The 13061-nt window shown below is 49.4% G+C and overlaps 1 protein-coding gene across 2 annotated transcripts in view; it reads left to right on the top strand.

Annotated features, from left to right (window-relative positions):
• Positions 1-13061, top strand: part of E2F8 (E2F transcription factor 8) — a 490718-nt gene that overhangs the window by 95126 nt on the left and 382531 nt on the right. For both annotated transcript variants that reach the window (XM_069623464.1, XM_069623465.1), the window contains exon 3: positions 10913-11188. In XM_069623464.1, the coding sequence (XP_069479565.1) occupies positions 10913-11188 (276 nt within the window). The remainder of the gene's footprint in view (positions 1-10912; positions 11189-13061) is intronic.

Genomic DNA, 13061 nt, shown 5'->3' with positions numbered 1-13061 from the left:
TCTCAATAGAGCGGGACCACCGCATCCTGAGCAGAGGGGGAACCACCCCAGACATTTTATAGCTAAATTACTGAACTATAGAGATCAAGAGCGAATATTGCAAATGTCCAGGAAGAGGGGTTATATTGTGGTTAACAGCTCCTGAGCAACAATAAACCCAGACTTTACGAGGGAGGTGCAGAAGGCCAGGCATTAGTTCGAGGAAGCTTTGGGGCTACAGAGATCAAATACACAATGCTCTTCATGGCAATCCTCAGAGTGGTTGGTGGGGTCCCAAAGCGACACAGTACTTTCAGGCATGGGACTGGACGGACAGTGATAGAGTGGGCTGGCGGAGACAGCCACATTTAGTGGACTGAAATGTACTGGGTGGTACTGAACAAAATAAGGAATAGGGCCGAGAGACTGGTCATGATGAAATGCCATGGATTTGGTTTGAGAGAGTATTTGTCGACAGCTGAGGATGGCTCCAGTCACAAGCAACATTGTTGGAGCGGAGCTGAAGAGCAGCGACAAGCACTCACCCCCTGATCTTTGTTGTAATTTTCTTTGTAGGGTGACAGATGCTTCAGGTTGGGAGGAAGCGTGGGGTGGGGGGTGGTGGGGGTGCAATGTTGGGAAAGTTGGTGGTTTTGGTTTGGCTTCTCAGTGTGCTCATATGGTTAAAGGGTGAAACGACACGGGGTGGGGGGGCGGAGCATTCGGATGCAGGGGTGCAGTGGCGGGAGTGGATAATTAACAAAATGGGACCTTTAACTTTGTCATGGAACGTTAACGGGCTCCTTGACGAGATCAAGCGAAGCCTGGTCGCAAAAATTTTATCAGCACCAATCGAACATAGTGCTGCTGCAGGAGGCTCATATGTTTGGGGCAGCGTGCGCATTCTTGGGGAGTGCTAGATACTCGTGGTGGAGCACGCAGGGTTTGCTAGGGGGGGTGCAGGGGAGTGGTGGTGATTTTGACCAGGAAGTCCTTACCAGTAGAAATACAGCACATGGAGAGGGACTGGGGGAGACTGATTCTCATGAAAGGGACTCTATTGGGGAAACATGCATTATTAGCGTCTATGCCCCTCTGACTCTACAAGCGGACGCTCTCAACATACTCCTACGTCCCGTCCCTTTTCCTCCATACTTATGGGACATTGCTCCGTCCTGTGGGACGGGACCGGAGCACTTTGTAAAAAGCATCACATTTTTCAAACATGTGTCCTTCCTCTCTGTTTACACGGGTTACCGCACGTTGCTGTAACCCCACCCTCCTTAGTCTGCCCAGTGCATCGCCCATCAGTCCTTGTGTCAAGGCTAAGATGAAGACCCCTGACACATCTGTGGAGACTCCTGTCTCACTTTCACATGTGTCGCAGTTCTCCTGCTGACAAAATGGCGGCTACTCCAGCTAAGACTACGGCAGCCATTTTGGATACCAACCTTACATCTATGCCATTGGCGCTGGGTTTGGGAAGTGGCATTTCAGGTGAACATAGTTTTCCTTGTGCGCATCCCTTTCGTCCAGTTTTTGACTGGAACGTTCGGATGCCCCTGCCGCACAACGTCTCGGTCACTGCAGCATCTGTGCCCTCGATCTTTGATAACAGCGGAGAAGGGCCCTCTTGGCAACCCTCTCCCTTACGTCCATGGAGTTACTCCGCTCATGTGAGGCCTCCAGTCGCCCCTAAATCGTCGGCGGGGGACGCTTTTTTTCGGCAAATTTCAAAAGCTAATACACTCCGACCCCATGAAGGAGTATTTTCGAGTCTTGTTTAGGGAGATATGCCTTCCTGCACCGTCGGTCCCGGTTGTGGCACCAGCGATTCCACCAGCGCCGCCTCTACGACCGGGCCCCCACCGGCCCACCCCTCCCTTGCCTCCATTGTCTCCAGTGGACAAATCTCCAGCAGTGACAGATGTTGCGCAGCTTGATCCGGATGTGTCGGACGACGCATAGGGGGATCAAGACAGCCAGGACCAGCCCTGCTCTGTAGAGCATTTCACGACCGGGTGCTGGACATGTGTCTTTTGGATGTTCCTGTAACCAAGGCACCCGTTCCACAGGAAGGGGTGCTTTCAGGGGCGTTCACCTAGTCTCCTTTGGAGCGCACTGGCTTGTTCTTGCAAAAGGACGTTTTAGCCAAGGTCCGTAAAGTCTGGGAAAAGCCACACTCTGGACTGTTTGTTAACAAAAAGATTGACGCTCGTTATGTGCTCCATTCTTCGGAAGAAGTGGCCTTAGCGTCGTGTCCGCCCCCTTCCTCCACGGTGGTGGCTTCTGCTACATTACAATCCAGACCCGCTTCATCGTCTTCTACAGCTGCAACGCAGGTTCTGGCCAAAGAGGACAAGCTTCTGGACTCTTTGCGGAGGAAGATTTTCGCTAATTCAGCCCTGCAGTTACGTCAAGCTAACGCGGAACTGTTATTAGCGGGGGCGAATATGAAAGAATTTGAGGAATTCATTCCCGCTAATAAATGAGAGGATTTTAAAGTGGGATTGTCAGATGCCAGGGTCCTGGCGCAGGATATGCTGGAGGCCGCAGCGCTTCATGCTGACACCTCGGGCCGGGGCCTTATGCTCGGCGTGGACACCTCGTCAGGCTTGGCTGCACCCTACCAAGTTCTCTAAAGAGGTGCAGGATAAAGTTCTGGACCTGCCTTTTGATGGCAAGGAGCTTTTTCACTCAACGACAGATGTTGTTGAACTGACTAAGGACAGCACCCAGACCGCCAAGTCCTTGTCTGTCTTGGTGAAACCGCCTTTCAGGTCACAGAGGAAGTCTTCGCAGCCTTGGTCGTCCTCTGGTTTTAGGGGATTTCTGGATCAGAAGTCCTGTAGTGTCGATACTCCATCAGGAAGTTCTCGCCGACCAACAACGGGGCAGGTTATTCTCCCGTTCCTCCGCCTCCTCTTCAGGTTCAGGTGGCGCCGCCGCCACCGATAAACCAATTGAGTTTCTCTGCGCTCGCACGAGACACCGGTGGGAGGGCGCGCTGCGTCTCACTGGGAGGCATGGCAGGCCATCACCTCGGACCGGTGGGTCTTGTCAGTCTCTCGGGCGGGCTTCCACTTGCCCCTGCCCCCTACCCCACCCTTCAATCCCCCCCTTCCAGCGGTCCGGGTCGCCCTCCTTCAGAGCCGAGATACAGAAGTTGCTGGATCTCAGAGCAGTGGAACCCGTTCCCCTAGGGGAGCGAAGGGAGGGCTTCTACTCCCGGCGGTTTACGGTGCCCAAACCCAACCAGGCTGGCCTGCGCACCATCCCAAACCTCTCCCAGTTCAATCTCTCTCTACCCCAAGAGAAATTCAAGATGATCACGCCCTGTCAGATGAAGTCCTCTTTACAGAAGGGCGATTGGCTCAGCGTGGTGGACCTTCAGGATGCTTATATGCATATTCTGATTTGGAGTCCACATCAGAAATACCTATGTTTTTCCGTGGGGGAGGAGCATTTCCAGTTCCGAGTGCTCCCGTTTGGCCTCAGCTCGGCACCGCGTGTCTTTACGAAGATGTCGGTTATCGCAGCTCATCTTCGGCTTCAGGGTATCCATGTGTATTTGGACGATTGGCTGCTGTGCAGTCCTTGTCCTCAATCAGCCTTTAGCAACCTTCAGCCTCTCCTCCAGCTCCTGTTCCATCTCGGGCTGTCAGTGAACTGGCGGAAATCCTCCATGACGGGCTAAAGACTTGATTTTCCTGGGTTTTCGGTGGAACACGATTGACTGCAGAGTGTATCTGACAGGGGACAGAATGGCAGATCTGTTGGCCACGTGTCGGGTGTTTGCACAGTCAGAGAGCTTGTTGGCCTGGTGGTTCCAAAGGCTTCTGGGCCTCATGGTCTCGTGTGTGCTGGCGCTTCCTCTTGCTCGTCTAAAGATGAGGCAAACACAGATGGCTCTTCAGAGTTCTTGGTGCCAAGCAGTGTACCGAGACTCCAAAATGATTCCTGTTTCATTTTTCATGAGAACGGACCTTGTGTGGTGGTCGTCTCTCAGCAATCTATCATTGGGCGCGGACTTTCAGGATCCCAGCCTACTAGTGACAATCACAACGGACTCTTCCCTGCTGGGATGGGGTGCTACGTTGCACCTTCTTCAGGTTTCCGATCTCTGGTCACCGCAGGACAAACTCCTTCATATAAATCACTTGGAGCTCCTGGCGATCTTCCTGGCGCTCAAAGCGTTCTAACCTGTCATTGTCAACAAAGTAGTTCGGCGCCGCACGGACAATGTGGTGTCCATGTTTTATATCAACAAGCAAGGGGGTACCAAGTCCCCTCCTCTTGTGGATCTTGCCATTCAGATATGGGAATGGGCGGTTCAGCATGGCATCTGGCTGGTGGCGGTGCACATCCCGGGTCAGCTGAATGTTACTGCGGATGCCCTCAGCCGGCGTACAATGGTCAGCTACGAGTGGGAACTGAACTCTGAGATCCTCTTGCAAATCTTCCGGTGTTGGGGCACTCCAGAAGTGGACCTCTTCGCAACGGCGTCAAACAGGAAACTTCCCATGCATGCCTCCAGGAACTGGCTGGGAGCCTCCTCTCTGGGGGATGCCCTCGAAATTCCCTGGTTCAACATGAGAGCCTATCCTTTCCCGCCTCTGCCTCTGATTCATCGGACGCCGTGCAAACTGAGGAGCACGGTGAAGTGTTCTCTTCTGCTCATAGCACCGTGGTGGCCGGCCAGGTTTTGGTTTTCAGAGCTTTATCATCTGTCGGTGTGTGCACCGATCAGGCTTCCGTTGGTTCCCGACCTACTTCACAAGAGAGATCGGCAGCGGTGGCACCCCTCCCCACAATCGTTCAGCTTGGCGGCATGGTGCCTGAGTTCAGATCTTTATAACACCTCAACTTGTCCGCTGATAACATGCATATTATTCAGGCGGCCAGGAAGCCCTCGACGAGATCTCAATACAGGAGCAAACGGCTTTAGTTCTGCCACTGGCCCTTAGTCAGACAGCTGGATCCCAGCGGGGTGGCTACGATCGACACGGTGCTGTCATTTGTCTCTCATCTAGCAGAGTCGGGCATCCATGCCTTGACATGCAGGACTTATCTTTTGGCTGTTGACTCATAGCTATTCACGATCAGTGCCCTTTTTCACTGTCAAACCCAGTGGTTAAAAGGCACTTTGCGGGTCTCATGCGTCTTTACCCTCCTGTTCGCAAACCGCATCCGACGTGGGATCTGAACGTGGTCCTTACGGCCTTGTGCCATAAGCCTTTTGAGCCAATGGCTACTGTAGACCTTAAGCACCTTTCGTGGAAAGTGTCTTTCTTGGTTGCTGTGACTTCAGCAAGACGTGCGAGTGAGCTCCCGGCCTTATCGGTGGAGCATCCCTTTCTGGTTTTTCATAAGGATAAGGTTGTCCTGAGGATTAATCCTTCTTTTCTTCCAAAAGTGGTCTCTGATTTTCATCTGAATCAGTCAATCTCCTTGCCTGTCTTCTTTCCAAACCGAGTCTCGGAGGCTGAGAGTGTTTTGCATTGCCTGGACAATAGAAGAGCTCTTAAGTTCTATCTGGACAGAACATCTGAATTTAGGAGTTCTTCTCAACTCTTGGTGACCTTCGGTAATCTGCAGGGTAAATTGCCTCCAAAGCGACTATCTCCAGATGGATCGCTGCCTGTATTATGGAGTCTTACGCTGTTCAAGGTCTCCAACCTCCAAAAGGGGTTCGTGCACATTGGTACGGGGCAAGGCAGCTGCTGTTGCCTTTCAAAAGTATGTCCCCTCAGAGACCATCGCGAAAGCGGCTACCTGGGCCTCCATCGGCTTTTTGTGAACACTACTGTTTGGATCTGAGCTCCAGGTCTGATTTTCAGTTTGGCCAGGCTGTGCTTAAAAACCTTTTTCAGTAAGGAGTTTTCCATCCACCCGTAATTCCTATGAGGAGTGCTTGGGAATCTCCCATAAGTATGGAGGAAAGGGGACGGGACGTAGGAGTATAATGAGGTTACTCACCGTAGTGACCACCTTACTCCTAGTCCATAGTCCCCTTTCCTCTATACGCCCGCCCGCCATCCCCTCTAATAAGGTTCCTCTGCTATTGCTTAAAGGTGTTAGAAAAGGACTGATGGGCGATGCGGGGCGGAGCTAAGGAGGGAGGGGGTGATGCTTTTTACAAAGTGCTCCGGTCGGAGGAATGTCCCATAAGTATGGAGGAAAGGGGACTATGGACTAGGAGTAAGGTGGTCACTACAGTGAGTAACCTTATTAGAGTGCAGACCTGGTTGACTAGACATGGGGGGGGGGGGTAGGTTGGGGGATATCACAGTGGTGGGAGGAGACTTTAAACAACACGTCACAGCCCGTGCTGGACAGGGCGTCACATAGGGGCAGGATGAGACTCTCCCTGACGAAGCTTAACTTCTTTATGGGCCCCACAGTGTTGTGGGACATCCGGAGGAATATTTCCCCCTACCCCCACCGCCGGGAAAAGGGTTTCTCTTTCTTCGCTAATGCACACTCCTCTTTCTTTGGGATCAACTATATTCCCCTCCCGAGCACAATGGCGGGTAGGGCGGCCACATTTTGGAAGGGGTGGTGACAACAGCTAAGGCCAATCATGTGGGGAATAATTCAGAAGTCACAAGGAGGGCCCTAAATAGGGTGCAGCAACTGTATAAGACAGTGGCTCGGGACGAAGCAAGGGTAGCCCATTGTCATAGGCAAGCAAGGCTCTTTTTGATGCGGGGGACAAGTGCGGCAGGTTATGGTTGGATGGGAAGTATCAACCCGGAGTAAAGACCTAGCCGAGGACTTTGCAAAATACTACGCAAACCTATATCTGGCTCAAGCGGTCAGGAATGGGGCCAGGATTGGGCAATACATGAGGGGAGACGGGCCAACATAGGGTGAGTCAGGAGCAAAGGAAAAGATTGGAGATTGACCCAACAGGGGAAGAAATCTAGGCTGCAATTCAACAACTCCAATCTGGGAAATCCCCAGGTCCTAACTGACCCCCCAGCAGAGTTCTGGAAAATAATGGGGCAGGTACCAGAAGAGGAAATGAGTCATGTTTATGGAGTGTCGGGAAAAGGGTTGCTATTAGAGGATTTACGAAGTGCCATGATTGTAGTCCTGCACAAAAAGGGGAAACCAGCAGATTGGTTTAGCGTGTACTGCCCGATCTCTCTAATTAATGGAGAGACCAAGATATTGGGCAAGGTCCTGGCCAATAAACTGTTGCCAATTATTGGGGCCCTGGTCCACCTGGATCAATGCGGATTTGTTCCGAGTAGGGCCACCAGGATGAACATTCGAAGGCTGCATAATGCACTGAGCGTGGTCCCCTCCTTGGAGGGCCCACATGCGCTCATGGCAATAGTCTACGAAAAGGCATTCGATTCAGTGGGATGGGAATATCTCTGGGAGGTGTTCGACGGGTTTGGCCTTAAGCCTAGATTTGTTGACCGGGTAAAATTACTGTACACTAACCCGGTAGCTTGGGTTAGGGTGAACGGATGTGACTCAGAGCCTTCCCCCCCTAAAGAGGTGAACGAGGCAGGGGTGCCCCTTCTCGCCAATCCTGTTTCTTCAGGCGATGGATCCATTCGCGATAACAGGTGAGAGGTGAAACCTGCTGCAGGATTTTCAGTGGCCAGAAGTGGGCCGGGGGGACCACATTTCATTATATGTGGGCAACCTCCTCCTCTACCTAGGGGATCTGAGACGCAAAGGACTGAGGATTGTAGATCTGTTCCATGGGTTCATTGAGGTGAGTGGTCTTGGGATCAACTGGGACAAGTCAGAGCTTATGCCGGTGTGGAAGGTAGCGAATACGATACCTGAGGGATGCCTACTTGTGATGGCAAGGGAATCTATACATCATTTGGGTATCAAAGTTGGGGTAAATGACTCCTTGTTCTTGCGTAACAACCTGGACCCGGTTATAGAGAGGTTCAAGGGGGATGTCAAACATTGGGCGACTCTCCCGATCTCCGTGGTAGAAAGGGTGAATCTATTTAAAATGCTGGCCTTGCCGCGCTGCCTCTGTCCTTCAAAATACTCTGGTGAAGGTCCTGACCGTGGTGTTCTGAATGATAGAGATGTTGCAGAGAGGGATTATCTTGTGTGATGAAACTCCACGAATAGCATTAAGAAAGTTATGTAGGTCTGTCTGGGACGGTGGGTTGGGGATCCTGAATATGCAGCATTATTATTTTGCTTCCCAGCTTATGGAGATAAACGGGTGGATGTTTTGGGGCTGGGGGGGGGGGGGTAGATGGGGAGCCGAGGAGGATGGGTGCGCAACCTCCACGGCAGCTGGTATACAGGAGGGCTCCACCGGGGGGGGGTTCACATAACCAGGGGTATGTACATGGGCATCACACACGGCAGCCCTTGGGGCCATGGGGTTGTGGGGGTAGTGACAAGGGAGGCTTCCATCTGGGGGAACCTAGCCATGCCAGAAGTATACAAACTGGGGGCCCAGAAGAAATGGCAGGAAAAAGGAATCCGGAAGATGAAGGATATCCTAGTGCAGGACATTTTTGCATCATTTGAAAGGCTGCAACAGGGGTTTGGCTTGCAGGATTAAGGATAGGTGCACTTATGTCCGGCTGCAGCAGGCGATTGTCACAGGAGGGGTGGGCTTGATGGAAGCCAACCTCCTGGAAATGGAGATTAAAGGAAAGGTGATTGTATTTATTTATTCGGATTTTTAAAGCACGCGATCAGCCCGAGGGCATCGTGGCGCTGTTACAGTCAAGAAGACACTTGTCTGGTTACAGAGAGGAAAGGTTGATTAGGGTACAGGCATTTTGAATTGCAGTCTATGCATACAAGGTAATATTTACAAGGCATTACCTTTACAGTAGCGTTACTTTGTTACACTGCATTTGTTGCATTTCCGTCAAGAGCGTTTGTGGTACAGCTTAGGTGGAGGTGGAGAGCGCCGGTTAGGTGAAGTTTGGGTTTGAGAGATTTACGAAAGGATAGCACGGATGGTTCGGCTCTGAGAGAGATAGGGAGGTCATTCCAGAGCTTGGGGGCTATGTGTGGGAAGCCAATGACTCCAGCTTTAGCTCTTCTTATAGAGGGAACTTGGAGTTGGTTGTCATATTGGCTTCTTGTTGGGCGGAGCGCGGATTTCCTGTTTATGGTTTCTGATGAGTATGACAGAGCAGTGTGATTGATACATTTGTGAGTGAGGGTGAGTATTTTGAAATTGATTCTTTCCTTGACTGGAAGCCAGTTCGCGTCTCTCCGGGCCTGAGATACATGGTCGGATTTAGGGTTGTGCAGGGCAGCGCGGAACGCATTGTTTTGCACTATTTGGAACTTTTTTAGATTTTTTGCAGATGTGCCGGCTAAGAGGACGTTACAGTAGTCTAATTTGGCTCCTATGGTTTATCGAGCGATGGAGAGGCAATTAAGCGTGGTGAGGTAGGGTTTTATGGCAAAGATGAGTTTGGTGGTCATTGCGGATGAAGAGGAGATGGCATTGACTTGTCTTGACAGAGAGTGTGGTGTCCAAGTAGACTCCTAGGGTCTTGACAGCAGTGGAGACCGGTATGTTGATGTTATCAACGGTCATGTGAGTATTCTTTGCTGCGTCTGGAGAGAATTTCGCTGGGTGCTAGGATGATCTCGGTTTTGTCACCGTTAAGGCAAAGACCATTGATTGCCATCCAAGTCTGGATTGTGGAGTAGATGTTGAGGAGCGCTTCTGTGTCTTTGGCATAGTCTCCAGAGAGTGGGAGTAGGACTTGGGTTCATTGGTGTAGGCTATGCCGAGAGCGTCCAGTAAGTCAAAGAGGGGTTTAGTGAAGAGGTTGTAGAGGGTCGGTGCGGTGCAGGAGCCTTGTGGGACTCCACAGCTTATGGTGGTGGGGGGAGCGTTGGCCTGATATTGCAACCTCTACCAGATGATCAACAACCATACATCCCAAACCCCTGGTGAAGTTGAGGGAAAGGTGGGAGGAGGATCTGTGGGCAATGAAGAGGACTGGGTGGAGGCAGTGACATCACCTAAAGAAGCAAGCATAACTATGCGACTACGATTAATACAGTATAAAATTCTGCATAGGGTGCACTCCTGCAGGGTCCTCCTCCACTGAATGAGCAGGGAGTCTGATTCCCAATGTTTGAACTGTGGAGCGGGAGTGGACTCTGTTCCATATGCTATGGGAGTGCCCCACGGTGCAAATGTTCTCAGGGCGGATAAGGGACTGCCTGTCTAGGGTGGTTGGTGAACCAGTTCCAGTATGTCCTAATTTGACGCTCTTGCACGTGTGGGGGCGGGGACACAGGATTCACTGGCAAAGAAAAGTGCCTGATAAAGAGGGCGATGATGGTGAGGAAGAAAGTCTTGACAGTGGACTTGGGTAATATGACCTGCCTAGTATGTATAAGTGGGTGGAGAGGATGGACCACTGTGCAGAAATTGAGAGAATGGTGTATAGAGACAGATGATGCCCGCAACAGTTTGGAAAAGTGTGTGCCAGATGGAGGGAAGTGAACAGGGTATAGATTCCGGGACTCTCTATGGCAATGAGGAATGGGTGGGAGCTGGTGGGACAGGTGAGGTTGGTGTGGGGGAGGGGTGATGGAGGGCCAGGTGTGGAGGGAGGTGGGTTGTTTGGGGAGATCGCACTGAGGAAGATTCTCTTTGTTGTTTACTTGGTTGACTGTTGTGTACTTGGAAATCAATACAAATTGGTTATACCATTTTAACTAATTCTGGGCATTGGCTTACTCCTGCAATGTTGAAGTGTGATGATTTGCTTGAATGCCTAAAATTGGTGCAGCGGTTCCTTTTGAAATGCATTAATGTCTTACTCTGAAGCATTACATTGGGAGAGTTCTTGTTTCAAATGTATCAATTCGGGGTATGGATTTCAGAAAGCACATTAATCACACTGTTGTCACATACTTTTAACCATCCCAATTTTCCTTCACTGTTTCTTTGCAGGAGAATACCTTTTTTGAGCCACATAAAAGAGTACTAAAGACTCCATTGAAACAGCCATGTTCCTCAAACCTGGTATTGGCAGAAATCCAACCTGATTCAGGGTCACTAACGACACCAACCAAACTGAAAGAAGTCCTGCTAGGAGAGCCCTGGACCCCAACTGCAAACTTGAAAATGCTGATCAGTGCTGCTAGTCCTGAAATCCGAAACCGAGAGCAACAGAGGGAGCTGCTAACTGTGGGAAGTGAGACTCAAGAGCCAAAGGATTCTTTGCTTGTACGTTTGGAAAGTAATTTACAAAGTACAGTTGGGTGTGATTTGCTATTTGTCAGTAATACACCTCTGCCTTAGTCTTCCGGAACACAGAATGGCTATGCAGAGTCCTTTTTTTTTTTTTTCAATTTATTTTTAAACCTTTTATTACAGCAAATCGGGCAGAATGGTTATTTGCATTGAATACATGTACAAAGAAAATGGCCCTCACTACACAAAAAGAATGTAGACCTATAATGCAGCAGTAAAATTATCCAACCCACATTGACAAGGGACACAAACATAGGATATGAGGCAACCTCTACATGACACTATCAACGCAGTAATTAAAGGTACAGATTTGAAAAAGTAACACATCTGTTATATGCGATCAACGGAACACACACTATTCATATATATATATATATTTTATTAACTTTGGGTATGGGATGAAGTTCTATAAGCTAATAGGATCTTAATAAACAAGCTATTCATCTCTGAGGGCAATTTAAGAAACACTGTCTCGCTGCAGTAACTGTCTTGAGGATCTAACTAGGGGAATATTAATCTCCCCAGCGTTCTCGAGACTAGTATTCTCGGGGCTATAGTGCCCAGCACTCTCCTTATTCCAAACGTATTCTGGAGGATATAGTGCCTAGCTCCTTCTCATAGTCTGTCCTAGGAATGTTGCACCCTTCTAGACGCTCTTACCAGCAAGTACCCTGGCCACCCCCCTTGTGTTTTACCTTACAAAACACTCCTTCCAGCAAGTTCATTTGGTTAGGCTGCAATATTACTTGCCAGCCATGGGATGCTCCATCAGGCTTTTGTCTTTGTCTTTTTATTTTCTTTCTCTAGTCTTAACCAATGTTTGAGATATACCTCCCAGCAAGCTTTTCAGTGCCTCTCTTACTTGGCCTTGCTTCCAGCAAGTGTTTCTTCCTTATTTATGTTTTATTAATGTGTGTTTCGTTATATTACAAACCTTTACACAAAAACAATACACAAAGTACATTTCACAAATTCCAAAGTACATAAATCAAGGAACATATCATTTGCATACTTAATTAAAATGCAGTTTTTGACCATACTTAACAGATACCTTCAATCTAAAATCCATTAATTAAAATAATTTTTCAAATTCTTTCCATATAAAATATGCCGCAGGAGTGAGCACTAATGATTCATTATAATAAATGCTGCTCCAAAATATGTCTATTTGGATGAATGTCGAGTCATACACAAACGATGAATAAGCCTGAAAATATCTATTGTTAGGAAGAGGGCATACAGTTAATATATGCCTCGCAGTCTCAACCTCCAAGTTACACAGCCTACATTCCCTGCAGTCATACAGACTATTGGTCCAGGCTCCTAACATTTCAGGAGTATGCAACAGATTAAACCTTAATCGCATGATATGTTTCCTTTTAAAGAAATACATTGGAAAAGGTTGTGGGACAGGGAATCTTTGGCCATCATATTTTTGCCGGTATCCCGCCGGCAAATCTGGCGGGATACACGCACACAGACCTACCATTACCGGCACTTAATATGCAGGAATTGCCAGCATATTACAGGTGCCGGCAATGGTAGGTTAATCCACATTCGATGGAGTCCATAGGACTACATGCAGGGATTGGCTGTATTACCGGCGCCGGTAATACCAGCTGTTTTTTTGCCAGTGGGGTGCCTGAGTTACCTCCAGCTCTTGGTTAGAGCTGAATCGTGCTACCCTACCGGCAAGCTTGGAGTATGCCGGCCGAGAAACGTGCCGGTAAATTGAATTACCGGCATGTTATTTCGGGACCGTGTAGGATAACTCCACAACCACCAGACATACAAAAAAACAACCTGCTAGGAAAAAAAGCTTGGTGTACCCTTTTTTTGAGAAGAA

Source organism: Ambystoma mexicanum, chromosome 11 (assembly GCF_040938575.1).
Source record: "Ambystoma mexicanum isolate Mex_15411 chromosome 11, UKY_AmexF1_1, whole genome shotgun sequence".
Lineage (NCBI taxonomy): Eukaryota > Metazoa > Chordata > Amphibia > Caudata > Ambystomatidae > Ambystoma > Ambystoma mexicanum.
The sequence above is the reverse complement of the archived record's forward strand: the minus strand, read 5'-3'. Positions and strand labels throughout refer to the sequence as shown.